Source organism: Miniopterus natalensis, chromosome 7 (genome assembly GCF_054644295.1).
Source record: "Miniopterus natalensis isolate mMinNat1 chromosome 7, mMinNat1.hap1, whole genome shotgun sequence".
Lineage (NCBI taxonomy): Eukaryota > Metazoa > Chordata > Mammalia > Chiroptera > Miniopteridae > Miniopterus > Miniopterus natalensis.
Window position 1 is genome coordinate 83,382,599 of NC_142087.1, and position 17,848 is coordinate 83,400,446.

At 61.0% G+C, this 17,848-nt stretch overlaps 3 protein-coding genes across 4 annotated transcripts in view; 2 read left to right on the plus strand and 1 right to left on the minus strand.

Moving 5' to 3' along the window:
• Positions 1-8,442, plus strand: part of RTEL1 (regulator of telomere elongation helicase 1) — a 28,824-nt gene extending 20,382 nt beyond the window's left edge. The window contains exons 16-33 of the mRNA XM_016202252.2: positions 1,371-1,503; positions 1,601-1,714; positions 1,794-1,834; positions 2,015-2,100; positions 2,228-2,305; positions 2,683-2,760; positions 3,112-3,258; positions 3,329-3,444; positions 3,533-3,656; positions 3,738-3,879; positions 4,044-4,213; positions 4,704-4,799; positions 6,117-6,315; positions 6,466-6,603; positions 7,204-7,320; positions 7,489-7,722; positions 7,797-7,958; positions 8,082-8,442. Of these exons, the coding sequence (XP_016057738.2) occupies positions 1,371-1,503; positions 1,601-1,714; positions 1,794-1,834; positions 2,015-2,100; positions 2,228-2,305; positions 2,683-2,760; positions 3,112-3,258; positions 3,329-3,444; positions 3,533-3,656; positions 3,738-3,879; positions 4,044-4,213; positions 4,704-4,799; positions 6,117-6,315; positions 6,466-6,603; positions 7,204-7,320; positions 7,489-7,722; positions 7,797-7,958; positions 8,082-8,185 (2,279 nt within the window). The 3' untranslated portion in view covers positions 8,186-8,442. The remainder of the gene's footprint in view (positions 1-1,370; positions 1,504-1,600; positions 1,715-1,793; positions 1,835-2,014; positions 2,101-2,227; positions 2,306-2,682; positions 2,761-3,111; positions 3,259-3,328; positions 3,445-3,532; positions 3,657-3,737; positions 3,880-4,043; positions 4,214-4,703; positions 4,800-6,116; positions 6,316-6,465; positions 6,604-7,203; positions 7,321-7,488; positions 7,723-7,796; positions 7,959-8,081) is intronic.
• Position 8,443: 1 nt separating this feature from the next.
• On the plus strand, positions 8,444-11,003 carry TNFRSF6B (TNF receptor superfamily member 6b). The gene is made up of 3 exons (XM_016202262.2): positions 8,444-9,798; positions 9,892-10,113; positions 10,628-11,003. The coding sequence occupies exons 1-3, from the start codon at positions 9,381-9,383 to the stop codon at positions 10,912-10,914; spliced, it is 927 nt and encodes a 308-aa protein (XP_016057748.2). The 5' UTR covers positions 8,444-9,380; the 3' UTR covers positions 10,915-11,003.
• A 772-nt stretch (positions 11,004-11,775) lies between these two features.
• Positions 11,776-17,805, minus strand: ARFRP1 (ARF related protein 1). 2 transcript variants are annotated; one of them, XM_087819240.1, is made up of 8 exons: positions 17,760-17,805; positions 17,301-17,394; positions 17,021-17,108; positions 16,755-16,837; positions 13,692-13,773; positions 13,425-13,495; positions 12,825-12,925; positions 11,776-12,757 (listed from the first exon to the last, which is right to left on the minus strand). In XM_087819240.1, exons 2-8 carry the CDS (start codon positions 17,391-17,393, stop codon positions 12,670-12,672), a joined length of 606 nt encoding a protein of 201 aa, XP_087675366.1. In that variant the 5' UTR covers position 17,394; positions 17,760-17,805; the 3' UTR covers positions 11,776-12,669. The 2 variants fall into 2 exon arrangements, with proteins under 2 accessions (XP_087675366.1, XP_087675365.1); XM_087819239.1 differs by lacking the exon at positions 17,760-17,805 and adding an exon at positions 17,614-17,648.
• Between the last annotated feature and the right edge of the window lie 43 nt (positions 17,806-17,848).

The following is a 17,848-nucleotide window of genomic DNA, read 5'->3' on the forward strand; positions in this document are numbered from 1 at the left end:
TGGTCTCTGCTATTGCAGGTGTCAATGTAAAATATCCAAACCTGTAGAGAATTTTTATGAGTTTGAGTCAAATTGACAAAAATTGCCAGGAAGCAAAATCTCGGGATTAAGAAAATGCTCCTGAGAATGGCTGTTTTACAGCTTATTTTATACATTAGAGGCAAAGGAGGAGACGTAAGGGGGTTACATGACACCCATGGGTGGTAGATTAGGGAGGTGGGAGAAAGCAAATCGAAACCTCTGAGATTAGATAGAAAATAAAAGGGAGAGATGCTTAGTTTTACATTGGTGGGTATAGGATAGTTAACATTTATAGCCAATAGAGATGTATCTGTGGTACAAGATAACAGTGAGGGGCTCTGTGGTCTCTGCTCTGGTGGGAGTTTGTGCCCTGAGGGGACTGGAAGGGAGATTACTCTGCCGTTCCAGAAGCCTGTTATCTTAGATGCAAAAAGGCCAAGATCGCTCAGTTAAGGGGAAGACTGACCTTTGTCAAGGAAGCTGCAGGCCAAGGACATGACCCACTTGTAGTTGGGAATTTGTAGGTTCAGACCATCCTGTGTGGTTACTTTCGGGTCTGAGTCTGTTGGGCTGCCATGCAGGCCTCCCCCCAGCTTGTAGGGTTTAGTACATGGCCCTTTGTCACCCGCGCAGGGCTGGCCCAGGGCAGTGCTGGCTGCCCTGTACATCACAGGCAGATCCCACCTGGAAAGTGGAAGAGGCTCCTCTGGCCCCAGAAAGTGGCTTGTTCTTCCTGGAAATGTCCCTGTGACCTGTGGCCTAGCCTTGGCTTTAGAATCATGTTTGGAGTCATTCTACTGGGGCTGTTTTCAGTTCCTAAAGTCGAGCCTACTGCAGCCCAGGAGGCAGGAGGCAGTAGGCAGGCGTGTCTGCCTTGGGGTGGGGGTAGGGGGGCTCTGATCTCCTTTCCAGTGGTCCAGGAGGTGCCAAGGAACTGCCTCTCCCTATTACCTGTGACTTGCCCATGGTGAGCAATGCTGCTTCCTGCCTCCCACCTCCCAGACCGGGGTCGCCTCCTCCTTACAGTTCCATCATCCACGTGCCCTGGAGGTCTGGGGTGTCGGGGGTGGGCTCGGCTTCCTTTCTGGGTGCCTGGTAGCCTCTGTCCCACGAGCTTGAGTCACTCATCAGTCTCTGTGTGTCTGGGGTGGAGTGGGCTGGCCTCTCTGGAGGTGACCCCAGTGTGTGCTCCCAGGAGCCTCTGGGTCACACCTTCAGTCAGGCAGGCACCCTCTGTCACACTTGCACATATGGCCGTGGGGCCCAGCAGCTGCCTGTGGAGGACCTGTGGGTGGCAGTGAGGGGCCTCCCTGCGCGTGACCGTGTCCTAGCCTCACACTCTCCCCCAGGGAAGGTGCTCAGTTACTGGTGCTTCAGCCCTGGCTACAGCCTGCGTGAGCTGGTCCGCCAGGGCATCCGCACACTCCTCCTCACCAGCGGCACACTCGCCCCTGTGTCTTCCTTCGCCCTGGAGATGCAGATGTAAGGCTGCCCCATGCCTGGGCAGGGGGGGGGGGGGGCTGTGTTGGGGGTTCAGAACTCCATGGGGGACACCCCTGCCTCCCACCTGCTGCCTCAGCCCTTTCCCAGTCTGCTTGGAGAACCCACACGTCATCGACAAGCACCAGATCTGGGTGGGGATTGTCCCCAAAGGCCCCGATGGAGCCCAGCTGAGCTCTGCCTTTGACAAACGGTAGGGGGAAGATAGAAGGCGGGGGGGGGGGGGGGCAGTGCTGGGGCCCAAGTGGCAGCAGCCTCCTGGCTTCATGCAGGTTCTCTGAGGAGTGCTTGTCCTCCCTGGGGAAGGCGCTAGGTGAGTTCCAGGGAGGCCCTGGCTGGGCTGTCCCATCCTGGGCTCCCACTCCCTCCGTGGTGTCCGGGGAGCCTGTTTCGCCCCTCCCCAGCCCTGCACCCTTCCCTGCTTTCTCTCCCTGGGGGCAGCCAGTGGGGGCCCTGGAAGCCCCTACCGCTGACTGTGGCCCCTGCACTGCAGTGAACATTGCCCGAGTGGTTCCCCATGGGCTCCTAGTCTTTTTCCCTTCCTACCCAGTCCTGGAGAAGAGCCTGGAATTCTGGCGGGTATGTTCCCTCCCTGTGTCCCGGGGGTGAGAGGGGAGCCCCCAATTGCCAAGGGTGCCTGGGGTGCAGCCGGTGGCCTGCCGGGTCTCATGAGCCTGACGTGTCCCATCACCACCTCCTCTCATAGGCCCGGGACTTCGCCAGGAAGCTGGAGGCCCTGAAGCCTCTATTTGTGGAGCCGAGGAGCAAGGGTGGCTTCTCAGAGGTCTGAGTTGGCTGGGGCTCCGCTGCCCCCATGGTTGCCCCGGGCTGGCTGCTATTCCTACGCAGGGCTCTGGCCAGCTCCAGGCTATGCGTAGCTGAGGTCCTGCCTGGCCTTGGAAAGTTTGGGGGCAGGGATGATGGCAGCAAACAGGAAGGAAGGCTCCCCGCCCCCCAGCCCCGGGACTCCTTTGTTTTCTGAGAAACACTGAGCAGGTCCTGGGTGCTAGGTACAAGTTAGCCTTGGAACCCAGGCCATGAGGAAGCTTCTAGAACGTGAAGGCTGGAATAGTCCATTTCAGAGGATGACACATGGGGTCTCACTCATGGAGGTGGAAGGGGCCAGGGTCCTGGCTCCAAGTGACCTGCCTCTCCTTCCAGGTGATGGGTGCTTACTACTCGAGCATTGCCTCCCCGGGGTCCCGAGGGGCTGCCTTCCTGGCTGTGTGCCGGGGAAAGGTGAGTTCCAAGGGTCTTCTCCTACCCACAGGAGCTCATGACTTGGGCCTGGGGGCTGTCCTCCCATTGGGCTCCACTTCCAGCAAACACAAGTTAGGAGGGCAGCCCCCTGACCCTGGTTGGGCCAGTTGGGGTGGACACTGGTGGGAAGGACAGAGAAGTTCCAAGAATGTGACAAGTGGTCACGGGGTTCTGGAAGTGTGGGCCTTAGCTAGGGCCTGGCCCAGGGCTGAAGGTCTGTCCCCTGACTGTCCATATCTGAGAGCATGTGGCTGGGAGGGTCTGGACAGACCCTGGGGAAGGTTGGCAGGCTTGTGTGGGGCATGTAGGTAAAGACTGTGCTATCCCCAGGCCAGTGAGGGGCTGGACTTCGCAGATGTGAATGGCCGAGGGGTGGTCATTACGGGCCTCCCTTACCCCCCACGCAAGGACCCCCGGGTCATCCTCAAGATGCAGTTTCTAGATGAGATGAAGGGCAGGAGTGGAACCTCAGGCCAGGTGAGGTGTCACATGGCGGACGGGGACTGGGCAGCCCCGGATATTTCGTGACCAGCCATCCTCCCCCCAGTTCCTCTCTGGGCAAGACTGGTACCGGCAACAGGCATCCAGGGCTGTGAACCAGGCCATTGGGAGGGTCATTCGGCATCGCCACGACTATGGGGTCGTCTTCCTCTGTGACCACAGGTGTGGCCCTTTCCCCTGCATGGGGCCCCTGCCTGGGAGGTGGACTGGGGGCAGGCCAGACTCCAGGCTGACAGGCCCTCCCTGCCAGGTTCACCTGTGCGGATGCCAGAGCCCAGCTGCCATCTTGGGTACGCCCCCACGTCAAAGTGTATGACCACTTCGGCCATATCATTCGAGATGTGGCCCAATTTTTCCGGGTTGCTCAGAAAACAGTGAGTCCTGAACGCCCAGCCGGCTATGCCCTCGGAGGAGCTGGGTGGGACCCCCAACCCCAACCACCTGTGACTGTCCAGATGCCAGTGCCCCTGGCTGCTGCCCCAAGCCTGGCCCAGGAAGAAGGTGCTGTCAAGGTGGACATGTCGCTCGGGCCCCTCTCCACCAAGAAAGCCAGGAATCTGGATGTGCACGTCCCCAGCTTGAGGCAGAGACCCACAGGTGCGTGTGGCTGGGGGCCATGGGCAGGTGCGGCTACTTCCACAAGGCTGGTGGCAGGCAGGGCCTGAAGACCAGAGCGCTTGGCCAGGTCTGACTGCTACTGGGGGGCCTGTCTTGCCACCAGCCCTCTCCCCACAGCGGGCCCCACATTTGTGCTCCCACAGGACTGCCAGCCTCCGAAGACAGTGGGGACATTGAGGGCAGCCTGTGTGTGGAGTATGAGCAGGAGCCTGTTCACACCCAGCAAAGGCCCATGGGGCTGCTGGCTGCCCTGGAGCACAGTGAGCAGCTGGCCAGAGAGCCTGAGGACCAGGCCCTGCCCGGGGAGGAGAAGGTATGGGTACAGGGGCCCCAGAGATGGACACAGACCCCCCCCCGCCAGGCACTGCTTGTCTGTTCTCAGGCACCTCCACACTCACCCCATAAATCCCCTTGTTAGGCTCACACCTAACCCCTCAGCTGATGTTCCTGACATACCTGTGGGTTCTCAATACGGTCCCCTTGGGATCTGGCTCCTGATGCACTCATTCTGGGAGTTGATTGTGTCCCGGACCCAGCTCCTGCCCTGCAGCTTTTGCCCACAAGCCGTAACTTCCGGTCTGATCTGGGTGGCATCCCCTCTGTTCCCTTCGCATCAGCCCATCAGTTAACTGCAAGACTGCGAGTCCAATCCTCCTCTTAAACTTTGCTCCCAGCCAACCACGAGAGAGATGATGGCAGGACTCGAGGAGGGGCTTCTCCCCTCACTATGGGCCCAGGCAGTGTCACATGGGGCTTTGGGGACCCTGAGGGTGAGGGTCAGGATGACAGCTGTGTCCCCTCAGGCACAGTGTTGCTCTAGCACATCACTCCCCGGTGAGAAGAGGTCTGTGGAGGAGCAGAGAGGAGGGAGGAAGAAGATCAGGCTACTCAGTTGCCAGGTAGGTGAGCCGCCCACCAACACGCCTGGGGATGTGGTGGGAGCCACGGGCCTGGTGTGGCTCTTGGTGCCCTTACCCATGGCCAGTGGCCCTGACCAAGCAGAGTGGGAGGTGGGAGCAGGCCAAGCCTGCATTATTCTAACCACTGCCCTGCGGGGGTGGGGGGCTTGGCCGAGTAGTGGTCTTGTGGGCGCAGGAACTGAGGGGTATGGTGTGGCTGCAGTGCTGCGGTGGCTCCAAGGCCTGCATGGCCCCCACTTTTGTTCTGCCTGGAATGTTTTCAGTGAGTTCCAGACATTGTGACTTTGTCCTGACAGTTCCCACCCTGGCCTCCCTGCCCTAGGGGCTTCCCAGTATCTCAGTGTTTGTTGGGGCCTGTGCGCCTGGCCTGCACAGGCCCCAAGTCTCTTTCACTTTACCCTTTACTGTGGGAGCACAAGACACCCCCCCCCCATAAAGCTTGCAAGAACAGCACGGCATGGCACCGGCCATGGTGTCTCCTGCTCTAGGGGCAGTTTCCCCACACTGAGTCCTGCAAACTTGTGGTCAGATTGGTCCTTTCAGACCCACGGGCTCCTTCCACAGAAGGCCCTGTCCCCCTAGCAGGCGAGTCAGGCCCCAGCCCCAGAGACTGGATTGGGGTGGGCCTGCAGCCAGGCTGGCTTCCCTGAGCAGTACTGGGCTCTGGCAGGAGTGGACATTGATATACCCACACGTGGGGAGGGTCTGTGCTCCCAGCCTCAGATGAAAAGAGTTGAGAGCAACTGAGTGACAGCCTAAGCTGAGAAGCCTCCTGAAAGCCCCGAGCACTGCCAGTCTGTCTCTGCTGCTTCTGTCAAGAACCAGGCGGTGCCCAGGGGAGGGGGGTCTGGCACTGTCAGGAAGTGGGCAGGGTGCCAGGGGCCTGTGCTCTGAGGGTCCAGCTGGGCAGACCAGAAAGCCTGGGCCCTCCCACTTGGTTTCCACTCTTCCCTGTGTGGGGCCCAGTGTCATCCTGGGGTGCACAGCAGAAACGCAGTACGGGACACTTTTAGTCCCTGGGTTTTGAGAAGTGTCCCTTGCTGCAAACTGCCAACCTCCAAGCCAGGACTGTCCTCCAAGCTGGGAGTGTGTCCGCTGCAGCTGCACCCTCATGTGAGGCACAGAGCCCAGTGGGGGCAAGGGGGGGAGCCCAGGGGATCAAATCTGCACGTGCTACTCCTGAGAGGTGTGGCCTCCCTGCAGATGCCTCCTGGTTCCCTTCAGTGGGACCCCTGCCCACCTGCCAGCCGCACCCTGTCAGGTGTGTCTCATGGGGTTCCTGGGTCTGTCCAGCAGAAGGGGCTGGCAGCAGGTGCACAAGCGGACAGAGCCAAGCTGTTCATTGTGACCGTGAAGCAGGCGCTAAGCCAGGCCAGCTTCGACTCCTTCACCCGGGCCCTGCAGGAGTACAAGGGCTCAGACAATTTCCAGGCCCTGGTGGACCACCTCAGCCCCCTCTTTGCCGAAGACCCCAAGAAGCACAGCCTGCTTCAAGGTGCCTTGGGGCAGTGCCAAAACCATGGGGTGGGGCTATAGGGGACACTGGGTGCGCCACCAGGGTGCAGGATTGTCCCTGCTCCCTAGCAAAAGTGGGGGTGGGTGACTGTAGCATGTGGTACCACATGACCATAACCCCTCCCCACAGGCTTCTACCAGTTCGTGCGACCCCACCACAAGCAGCAGTTTGAAGAGCTCTGCCTCCAGCTGACAGGCCGAAGTTGCAGCCACCTGCCTGAATACAGCCTTCTGCGTGGGCAGTGGGCACAGCCAGCCTTGGATCCCAGTGAGCAGGGCTTTACCCGGGCAGCACCCTCAAACTCAGACCCTGAGGCAGGGTGACACCAGGGTCCTGGGGTGGGTCCTAGCTTGGTCTAGCCTCCGTGTTTCTACAGAGGGCCAATGGATCGCTGCAGGGTGGCATCATGTGGGGGCGGTGCGGGCCCCCAGAGCGTGCACAGCTCTGCCGTCCTACATACACTGGTGTCCTGGAACATTCTTGTCCGCCCCCCCCCCCCCCCCCCAAGAGTAGGCCCTGCATCCCCAGAGCTGGGAAGCTTGTCCCTGTTCATACACAGCCCACCCTGGGCAGGGACTTCCTCAAGGACAGGTGTCACAGAGGGCCTGGCTTTGGAACGCTTCCCACTGCCCTGAGGAGGGGACTTTCCAGACAGGGAGTCACCTCTCCCCCTTCTGGGTTTGGTGCCACTGGGGTGTCCTTGCACCTGCTCCTCCAAGCAATTGGCTGTCCATGGGGCTGTGCAAGTCGGGTCCGAGGAGGGTTGTGAGCTTAGTCTCCCTTTGGACAGACCTGCCTCCTCCCTAGGGAGCACTCTGGACCCCCTGGGACCAGCTAGGTGACTCCTGTATCTCCATGTTTCTTCAGGAATGAGAGAGCCTGTCCCCAAGATGACCCTTTCCCAGGGTGCGGCCAGGCAGCTGGACCCTGGAGACCACTTGAACCAGGGCCAGCCTCACCTGGCCTCCAGGCCAGTACCCAAAGGTACCTGGTCCATGAAGAGGCTTCTGCCCAGAGTCAGGAGCAGAGCTGAAGACCTTGGAAGGGGAGGAGTTTCCTGGGGGCTGCTCTGGTTCTGTACCCCAACGAGGGAGGTGGTGGTGGTAAGGTGCTCCTGGGCCCCCAACGTGGTCCGTGTCACCTCCCCACCAGGAGACAGTGGCGGCTGTTTGCAAGAGGGGTGTAGCAACCCTCAAGCAGAGAAGCCTGGCCAGCCTGCTGTGAGCACCTACCTGGCCGATGCCCGCAGGGCCCTGGGATCTGCAGGATGCAGCCAACTCCTAGCAGCACTGACCACCTACAAACGTGATGACGACTTTGAGAAGATGGTGGCCGTGGTAGCATCACTGACCACCTCGAGGCCCGAGGACTTGCCTCTGCTGCAGAGCAAGTTTCTGAGGAAGGGACTTGGGTGGGGGGTGCGGGAGGAGGGGGCAGGTCCTGAGCACCACTTCCCACAGGGTTCAGCATGTTTGTGCGCCCACACCACAAGCTGCGCTTCCGGCAGATGTGTGCAGACCTGACTGGCTGGCCCACCCTGGGTGCAGGCACTGAGCCACCAGGACCCCAGGAGGGGAGCTCCAAGGTGCCTCCTGACCTCAACCCCAGGTCTCCCTGCCCAGGTAGGGTGATCTGCCTGGTGCTCCTACTGCCCCCACCCTGTCACCAGAGCCCCAATCGGCCCTGGAAGAAATGGGCAGCAGGGATGTGCCAGGAGCCCCTTGGACTCACTCCTCTATGTCCAGGGCCCTCTGAGCTGGAGAGACCAGGGAGGACCCAGAGGAAGATCTCCCCCTTCCTCAGACAGCGGCCTGACCCCCAGCCTCCCCCACAGAGAGACACAATCTGAGTGTGGTAGGTCTTGTGGGAGGGGCTGCAGGGACTGTTGGGCAGCAGGCCTGGTGTGCCCAGCTGCAAGGCAGAGGAAAGCATCCACCTCTGTGTCCCTCCTCCACCTTGAACTGTGCCAGGCCTCCTGGCAACAGGACCTCTAGGTCTCAACCAGACCTCAGGGACATGGCTGCTGGGCATCCCCCCCTGGGGTGGGGTGGTCAGCGGTACCCAGCAGGCATGTCCAGCATCCTCTGTGTCTTTACAGGTGTTCTGGGCACTGCAGGGCCCCCGAGGCTGAGGCCACACCCTCCCTGAATGCAGCTTAGACACCTGACTGTTGGCTCGGGGTGGGCAGGCCCAGCACCAGCAACCCCTTGGCCAAGAGCCCACCTGTCAAGGAGGGCCGGTCCATTGCACACAGGGACACCCCTGAGACAGAAGCTGGGTCTTGGACTGCCTGGGAGAAGCCCTGAAGCCACTGTGGGGTGGGGGTGGGGTGGGTCAGCCAGAAGGTGCTTCCTCAGAACTTCCCCTGGCTGCTGACTTGTGGGTGGAGCCTCAGGGGTTGGCAGCTGAGCCCGCGCCTGGAAAGGGGGTATCACCTGCTCCCCTCTGGGACCTGTGCCTGGGCAGTGGGCGGGTGAAAGCTCTAATAAAGCTGCTGGCCCCACTGGGATGCTGTTCACGAGCCTGGGCTTGGTGGTGGGTTTGAGGCGCCAGAAAGGAAGAGTGGGGATGTCTGCAAAGGGTCCCCCTCCTACCCTGTCCCACAAAAGGGCACCCTGAGCACGTGCAAACAGCTCAGCCTCCATCCTGGCAGCTGGACAGGAAGACAGGGACATCAGAGGGCAGAGGAGCCTGGACCCCTCCCCCACCCACCCTGTTGACAGTCCTGGTCACTGAGTCGCAAGCTGTCCCTGGGGATGGGAGGGCCCTCACAGGACTGCCCCCAGCACTAGGCTTGGGAGGGCTGGGCCAGGGGGGCTGTGACACTGTCCAAAACTGGGTCAGAACTCGGCCTTCCGGAAGTCGCTGGCCCCTCCCCGGGGTGAGGCGAGGCGGGCCCATACAGGAGGTGCTGGGCCAGAGCTGGAGTCCTCCGGTTGGCTGCAGGTAGGGTGGGCGGGGCCTGCTCCCTGGGACGGGTGGAGGTGGACTGTGTTGGGGCGGGTGTCCCAGCCGAGCACTGCTGCCACACTCCAGGGACGGTCATGAAGGCGCCAGCGAGGCCACCCCTGCTCCCGTCCCAGGGACTGCCGTTCCTATTGCTGGTGCTGGCCATGCATGGGGTGGCAGAGGATGTGCCCACCTACCCATGGTGGGATGTGGACACGCAGGAGTGGCTCACGTGCACCCAGTGCCCCCCGGGCACCTTTGTCCACCTTCCGTGCAGCCGGGACCGCCCCACAACGTGCCGCCTGTGCCCGCCACACCACTACACGCAGTTCTGGAACTACCTGGAGCGCTGCCGTTACTGCAACGTCATCTGCGGGGAGCAGGAGGAGGAGGTGCGGCCCTGCTCCGTCATCCACAACCGTGCCTGCCGCTGCCGCCCCGGCTTCTTCGAGCTTGCGGGCTTCTGCCTGGAACATGCGCCCTGCCCGCCTGGCTACGGTGTGGTGGCCCTCGGTGGGTGCCGGTCGCTCTGTGGGCGGAGCTGGGCCAGGACTCCTGTAAGCGAGGACGCTCCAGCTCCCCTTGACCCTCCCATCTCATCCCCAGGAACTCCCACCCAGGACACGCAGTGCCAGCAATGTCCCCCGGGCACCTTCTCAGCCAACAGCTCCAGCTCAGAGCAGTGCCAACCCCACCGCAACTGCACGGCCCTGGGCCTGGCCCTCAACGTGCCAGGCACCCCCTTTCACGACGCCATGTGTACCAGCTGCATGGGCTCCCCACTCAGCACACGAGAGCCAGGGGGTCCAGGTGACTGGAGGGGGGCAGGTGAGCTAGGGGGCCAGGTGAGGGGGGATTGGCCAGTGGGGTGGCAAGCTCAGCCTGTGCCCTGCCCCCAGTCCAGCCCTAGAGCCCTGAGGATTTAGCAGACCTCTGGGAAGTGCCTCCAGCTTTGTGGGGTCAGGGTCCCAAGCCCCAAGAAGCCCTGAATAGTGGCAGTGGCACCATTGAGTGCACTGTGCTGAGAGCTTCAGCGCTGGTGATCCCCACCCTTGCCATTGGGAAACTGAGGCCCAGAGTTTAAACAGTTTGCCCTAGGTCACAGCAGTGATGTCCCATCTCACCCCAGGCCAAGGCCCACAAGCCCTGCCCCACATCCTGGGGCTGGCCTCTCTCACCCCGCCCTCCTGGCTTGAAGTCCCAGCAGGTCCCTCTCCTCAGGTGTTAATGCAGGGTGTCCTACTGTTTGATGGCCTCTTGGGGCGTGGGGAGGGGCTGTGTCTATGGGGAGCCCTTGCCCAGGACCTGGCTGAGCCCTCATCTCACCCTGACCCTCCTGCAGAGACCGAGGAGTGTGAGCGTGCTCTCGTGGACTTCGTGGCTTTCCAGAACGTCTCTTTCAGGAGGCTCCTGCAACTGCAGCAGGCCCTGGCGGGCGCGGGGGTATGGAGTCCACCACAGCCATGGGAGGACCGCATGTCCTTGCAGCAGAAGCTGTCACGGCAGCTCACCAAGTTCCGTGAGGCACGGCCAGGGGCATTTGTGGAGGGACTGTTGCAAGCTCTGCACACAGCCAGGCTGCCTGGCATGGAGCGCACTGTCCGAAAGCGCTTCCTCCTGGCCCACTGAGCCCCTTCCTATTTATTCAACTGATTGGGCACTAAGTTTAGTTTTGATAAAACCATTTTCTAAAACTGGTTGTGAAACAGTGCTGTCTACTAAGCTAAGAGAGTGGTGGGGGAGACAGCTGGGCAGCATGGGTGCTTCCTGAGCCCTCAGGCTCCCTGTGTACTGAGAGACCTTGATGATGGGGATCCAGGGAGGTGGCCAGTGGGTGGCAGGTGTGGCCCTTCCTGCTGTGTGTGAGGACCTGAGCCTCACCTAATGACCCCACAGCCGACCTCTTGGTGGTTGGGAGTGTAGCTCAGGGCCAGCCAGGGAATAGCAGAGTGAAGGGTAGTGCCCAGGAGGGGCATCCAGTCCAGGGGCTCCACTGTGGAGGAGGACCTAGCTAGCTGCCCCCTGCCCCCCCCCCCTTCTGAATTCCACCCACTCCCTACCAACAGGGACTTCCCAGGAGGGACCAGCCAAAGACCAGTCCCAGTGGCTTTCTGGGAAATGATTTTTCTCTGGAGGAGGCTCATGTGAGGGCTGCTCTGCTGGGGGGGGGGGGGACACGACGACACTCCCAGCAGTCGCTGCCCTCACCTCCCAAAAGGCCCAGGACTTCCCATGAGTCACCTCACCTGCAGCTGGCTTCCCACCCCCACCCCTGACTCATCCCTTTCCCAGAAGCTCCTCTCAGGCCTCCACTGGGGAGGGAGGGAGGGCAGTCTGGTAGGACCTCCCTAGGACATGAAGCCAGCAGGTCACTGCCCATGGCCAGGCCATTCCCACAGCAGCAGGAAGCAGGGCCTAAAGAGGCCATAGCTCCAGCCTGGGAGCCCTCGGGCTATGGTCACTACAGTCTTGGAGGAAGGATGCACAGGAGCCACTCAGACCACCTTTATTTTTTGTACACACCCATGGCCAGGGCTACTAGGTGTCACCAGCTCCCACAGGGGCCGTGCGAGGAGAGTCCTCAAGACCAGCTTTGCCTGCTGCTGGGCACAGGCCTGGAAGGGAATCCCACCCTTCACCCTCAGCTGGGAACACAGGTGCAGCTCACCACCAACCAGACAACATGGGGACCCAGCCCACCTTCCCAATACCCCCATGCCCAGGCCAACCACCCTCCCACTGATGTGCCCGTGAGCTGGCAACCATGGTTGTCCCAGGTGGGTGGCAGGTATGTTTAGGGGGACTCCCACTTCCAACATTTCCCACCTCTCTGATGTTGGGCCAATGGTGTGGAGGAGTGAACACATGGCTTCCCAGTCAGATAAAGCCTTGCCATGAACCCAGGGCCCTGCTGCCCTTCAGGAATGTAAGCTAGGCCTCCTTGAAGGTGACACCAGCCCACTTCCATGACCAGAGGTGGTGGAAGACTGCCAGGGCCCCACCAGCCTCCTCCATGGGTGTGCTGTGCCTCTGGAAAACCCCACCTCTAACCAGGTTGCCCTGAAGCCCTACCCTAGGCCAGGCAGGCAAGCCTGCTGGGGTGACAGATCCAAAGGGCACCTACAGAGCTAAAAACCCGGGCCTTAAGTGGGGTCCAGGCCTGAGGTAGCTGCAGGCCCTGCTGCCCCCACTCCCCTGGCAGAAGCCTATGGGTGCCTACACTTTTCAGGACACAGAGAAAAGTTTGTCTTGGAGAAAGAAACAAAGCAAATAAAAAACCCAAAGGCAAAGCCAGCCCCCAGCCCCAGGATCTGTGACTCCAGCTGAAAGGTGTGTTCCTCTGGCTCAGGCACCAGCTGTGTGGGCCCCAGGTGCCAGCTGCACCTACGTGATGTCCCTCTGCCGCGGTGGCCGGTGCACATTCCGCACGACGCACTTCACCATCCATTCAATGCCCTCTCGCACCCCTTTGCTGTAGAGACAAGAGTTATGAGGTAGGGCCACCCATGACCCTGGGGCAAGGTGAAGGCCCCACTCACCCCGTAAGAGCTGAGCAGGCTTGGGTCAGGCAGTCCCGCCTGCCTATCTTGGAGGTGCAGTCGCTGAATGCAGTCTTGATGTCCGGGATGGAGAGGCAAGTCTGGGGGTAGGGGGGCAGGCTGTGAGGAGCAGGCCCGTCCCTCCTGAGGCCATTTCCTGGCACCAGAGGAATCGTCCTGTTCCCCAGGGCAGTCCCTAGAGCTGCAGGGTGGGACATGAGCTCGGAGGTGGGGGCTGAGGATGGGGTGGGAGGCCGAGGTGGCCCCTTTAGGCGGGAGTGACCTAAGATGCACCATCAGGATGCTGTAAACATGGGCCACCCCCCTGTGCAGAGCCCCTCCATGGCGGTGTGGCTGGCATTGCTGCCAACTCCAAGGGCAGCAGACAGGTTGGGGTCAGCACTGACATCTACCCTGGGGTCCCTTTGTCTTTTTTCTCCAAAGCTTTCTCCTGTATCACTTGGGTCTCTGATGGCTGCAGAGGGAGAGGGAGAGAAGGTGCTTTGCACGGCGAATAGAGGCCTGGGAGAGCTCTGTGCACCTGGGGCAGACAGCTCCGAGGAAGGTGAGGGCCCGCCCCTGGAATGGGGGTAGGCTCACCTCGACATCCTGCTTGTTGGCCAGCACCAGGATGGGGACACCGTCCAGAGCCTCACTCGTGACCACCTTCTCTGGAATGAGTGAGGTGGCAGTGAGCACCCTTTGTCCCCTTGGACAGTCACGCCCAGTAGTCCCCACATCCCTGCCGACCTCTCCACAAGCAGGGACATTCCCTCATGGCCAAGGCTCTCTGACCTTCCATGGCCCAGCTCCGGACACATGGGATGGACCTTCACAGCCCCCCAGCCCTGGCTGGGCTGTACCCACCGAAAGCTTGCTTGGACTCCAACAGTCTCTCCTCATCCGTGGAATCAATGACGTAGATGACACCGTGGCACTCAGCATAGTACTGGGGAATGGCAAAAGGGGCTGAGCAGTGGGCATTCAGCCACCCTCCAACTGCAAGACCCTTATGGGGTGCTTTCTTAGGGTGGGGAGGTAGGGCAGAGTGAAGGTGCACCCCCCAGGTCCCTTCAGGAAGGGCTTGCTGACCTTGGATAGGGGTAGCTACCTCCCCTAACTGCTTCTTAAGAGCTGTGTCCCAAATCCTACTTCAGGGCTGGCCCCTGCGAACCACCCACGACCATGGGCCTGATGGTGGCCAGAAGGGAAAAGTGAAGCTTGGAGGCTGGAGGAGTCCAGACCAAGCCGGTCCTCAAGCAGACCCAGAATGGAGTACACCAATGGGGCCTTGCACTGGCTCAGACAGTAAGCCAGGAAAGGCCACCACAGGGCTAGGCCAGTGTCACATGTGAAGCAGCTCTGTCCCCTGCACAGAACACCAGGGCCAAGGACCAAGCCAGTGTTGCTGAGCTCGGAGCTCTGCAGCCTAGACTGGTGCCAGGAGGGCGGTCGACTGTGGGCTTGCTGACAGCAAGAGCCACGGAAGCCATCCCCCAACCCTTAACTGCCAGAGCCTGGGGTCTGTGGAGAGTTATGTGGGGGAAGCGGAACACAACACCCCTGAGAACACATGCACAAAGGCTTTTGAGGGATGGACTCACTGGGCCTGGGAACCAGGGGGACAGCCACAGACCTGGCGAGTCCATCTTCTACACTAACCAGAAAAGAACCATGTCAATGTCCACTCCGGAGCAGACAACAGAATCTTGCCACTCTGCCCTAGCTCTCCTGCCTGTCCCCCGGGACAGCCAGGCTGTTCTGTGGACTGGGCAGGATGAGCCAGTGGTCAGCAAGCTGAAGGATGCTCTGGAATGTTCCTGGGTATAACCCCTACCCTATCTAAGACAAGCCTTTGTCTGCACTTGCCACAGAGGCAGCCCCGGGTTTTGCAGGCCTTGCATCCCGAGCACACGCCTTCAGTTGGGTGACATGAGGGCTGCAGCTGCTCCAGGAGGCATACTGGCTATCTTGTTGCTGATACCAGGAGCTGGTGGGCCCTACAGTAGAGATTTCCATGCAGAAAGGGACATTATGGGGTTTGCAGCCCAGTGAGAGAATCAGCACATAGAGCCTGGGGTGGCAGACTTCACTCCCAACGTGTGCCTGGGCCCCGGTAGGGTGACAAGCTCAGTGATGGGAGCAGCACATCTGGGGTAGATCATGAGCAGGACCAGTGATCCAGCAGGCTGCCCCACCCCCACGACAACCACCACACCCCAGACCCCAATGGTCGTGTCACCTATAGCCATGTGGGGGGAATCCTACAAAACCACTGGAAATAGGGAAGAGCCCAAGCTTTGCTTTTTACCAGTCCCTCAGGTGTAGCCTAGAGGGACAGAGCCCAGTAGTCCTCCCATGGTCAAACACCAAGTGGTCCCACTATGTGGGAAGACATGGCCCCAGCCTGGGAACTGGGGAGGGATCATGAGCCCCACTTCCCATCACTTTCAGTGGTTCATGGGGGACTCTGCTACCTATCCCCACAGCTCTGGGCTGGGCAGGGTTGGACTATAGTCACTGCAGCACCCACTCACCAGAGGCACAGCGGGGGACCCACTGAGCTACAAACCCTGGTTGCTTCCTGGGCATCTTGGCAGAGAGCACCTTTCCTGTCCCTCTTCCAACTTCCCCTTAGCAGAGGCCCTAGATCTTGGAGGAGCCATTCCCCAAAGCAGAGGTGTGAATGCAAGAGGTACACGGTGAGCTGTGACCTACACAGAAACCAGGTACCCACTGAGGCCTTGCTGCCCAGTGGTGGGCAGGGTACCAAGTGGACAGCCCCTTGTTGGCTCCTGCAGGACCCAGGTTACAGTTACCCAGGGCACAGGGCAGCCCACCATGGTGACCCACCATGTGGTATGGAATCCTGGCCAGCTTACCCCACCCTGGGCAGCATGAGGAATTCTCCAGTGCTTCCCTAGTGGCCCCCACCCAAGCTGACCTCTCCCCACCCAGTCCTGCATCCCTCCCATTCCTTTCCCAGGTACTGACCCCCAACACGCACCCTGCACCCCAACCTCCACCTCAGTATTAACTCCTCAGACCCTGGACTACAACAGATCAGGTTCTGTGTTCACTCCTCTATGTGAGTCTGGGGTTCAGGTGAGTAGGCCCGGGCTTCTGACTGCCTCAGTGTGACTTAAACGGCCAAACCTTCTGGCCACAAGACAGAAGCTACCCTCTTGACTGGAAATCAAGGCAGGAGGAAACACTTGGAGGGCGGGGACAGGAAAAGATGACTGGGTACCTGCTGCTGGGATCAAACCAGAAATCAGGACATTGCTATTTAGTTCTAAACACACAGGCCACCAGTGTCGGGGAAGACACATCTGTGCCCCCAATGTGAGACTATACCATACACCCCATGCCAGTCCACTGGGAGGAAGTGGTCTAAGGTAGGGAGTTGGGTCTGTCCTGCTCACTGCTGGGCCCCAGTGCTTCATGCTGACTATAGCTTGGGGGGGGGGGGGGCACCACTGTCTCAGAAATGCCCAAACCCTGGATTAAAAGAGACGGGCCTTTCAGGACATCCTCGCCTAATGGGGAAGGACCACCTCAGAGCACAGGTCCCAAGCCACAACAGAGAGAAAGACCAAGTGGGGGAGTCAGGCCTGATGGTGCCACTGAGCACCACACCAGCACTATGCTTTCCACACATCTGGTTCTGGCTCACCTGCTGTCTCATCCTGTGTTCATTAGCAACATCTCTAAGCCAAAAGGAAGCAAGTGGGCTCTCACCCTTAGGGAAGTGTCTCAGGGACCAGGACAGAATAGGGGCAGGGAGCTTCAAGAACCAAGAGGGTAACAGAAGTTGCTGACATGAAGGAAAGGTGAGTCTGAGGCTTTCTGAGAAAAGCAGACATGGAACCAGGGTGCTGCCTAGACGGAAACGGCATGAGAGGCAGACGATATGCACATCTGTCTCACCTTGTCCCACAGAGACTGCAGCTCCTCCTGTCCCCCTAAATCCCAGAACATGAGCCGGGCCTTCCCCACGTCCACAGTGCCTACTGGGGAGAGAAGAAACCTGGTAAGGCTGGGCGGGGTCTGTGACACACCCTCTCCCAGCTCTCCTGGGGACAGCACACTGCTCCCCTGCTCCCAAGAAAGGGCCACCAGGAGCTGGCAGCCACAGACACCATCGCTTCCTCTGTGGGAGGCCCCACGCCCACAGCTCTCAGCGACCCCCTTACTGTTCAGACCCACGGTGGTGGTGATTTTGGAGAGGCTCATCCCCTTGTAGTTCTTGCTAAACCGCGTTTTTGACTGCTCCAGGAAGGTCTGCGGGGAGAGGCAGAGGCAGGCAGGAGGCGCTAGAGTAGCTTTCAAGGCCGTTCCCCTAACGTCCCTCATCGGGCCTATTCCGAGAACAAACACTTTGCTATGAAAGCAGTTGGTGGAGGCTGTCCCACGGCCTGGATGGGGACTGGACTCAGCAGGCAGCGAGAGGACCTGCGGACAGGGGAAGCCTACCGTCTTCCCGGCATTGTCCAGGCCCAGGATCAGGATGCAGTACTCGTCCTTCTGGAACACGTACTTGTACAGCCCCGACAGCAGCGTGTACATCCTGCTGGGGCACCGGGCGCTGACTCCGGGGCCCTGGCCGCCGCCCCGCCCCGCCCCGCAATGCCTCCGACGCCGCCAACCGCCCCTCGCCGAGCGCAGGCCGCCCGCAGGCTTCCCACCCGCTCCGCGGCCAGGGCCTCGCCGCCCCCGGTCGGCAGGGCGTCGCGCCTTCGCCCAGCTCGGCCCCGCCCCCCAGGAGGCGCAGGGCTCACGGCAGGACCTCTGCAGGAGGCGGGGTGCGCGCGGCGTCCGGTCGGTGGCGGCCGCGGAGGGGCCGTGCGGCGGGCAGGTGGCGGCGGGAGGCCCCGGGGCCCCGCCCCGCCCCGCCCCGCCCCGGCGTCAGGCCCGCGCCCCGCCCCGGCCTACCTGCGCCCTCCCGGGCCGGAGCCGCCGCGCGCCGACCCGCTGACCCCGCGCCGACCCGCGCGGCCCCCGCGGCGCCCGATGGGAAGCGG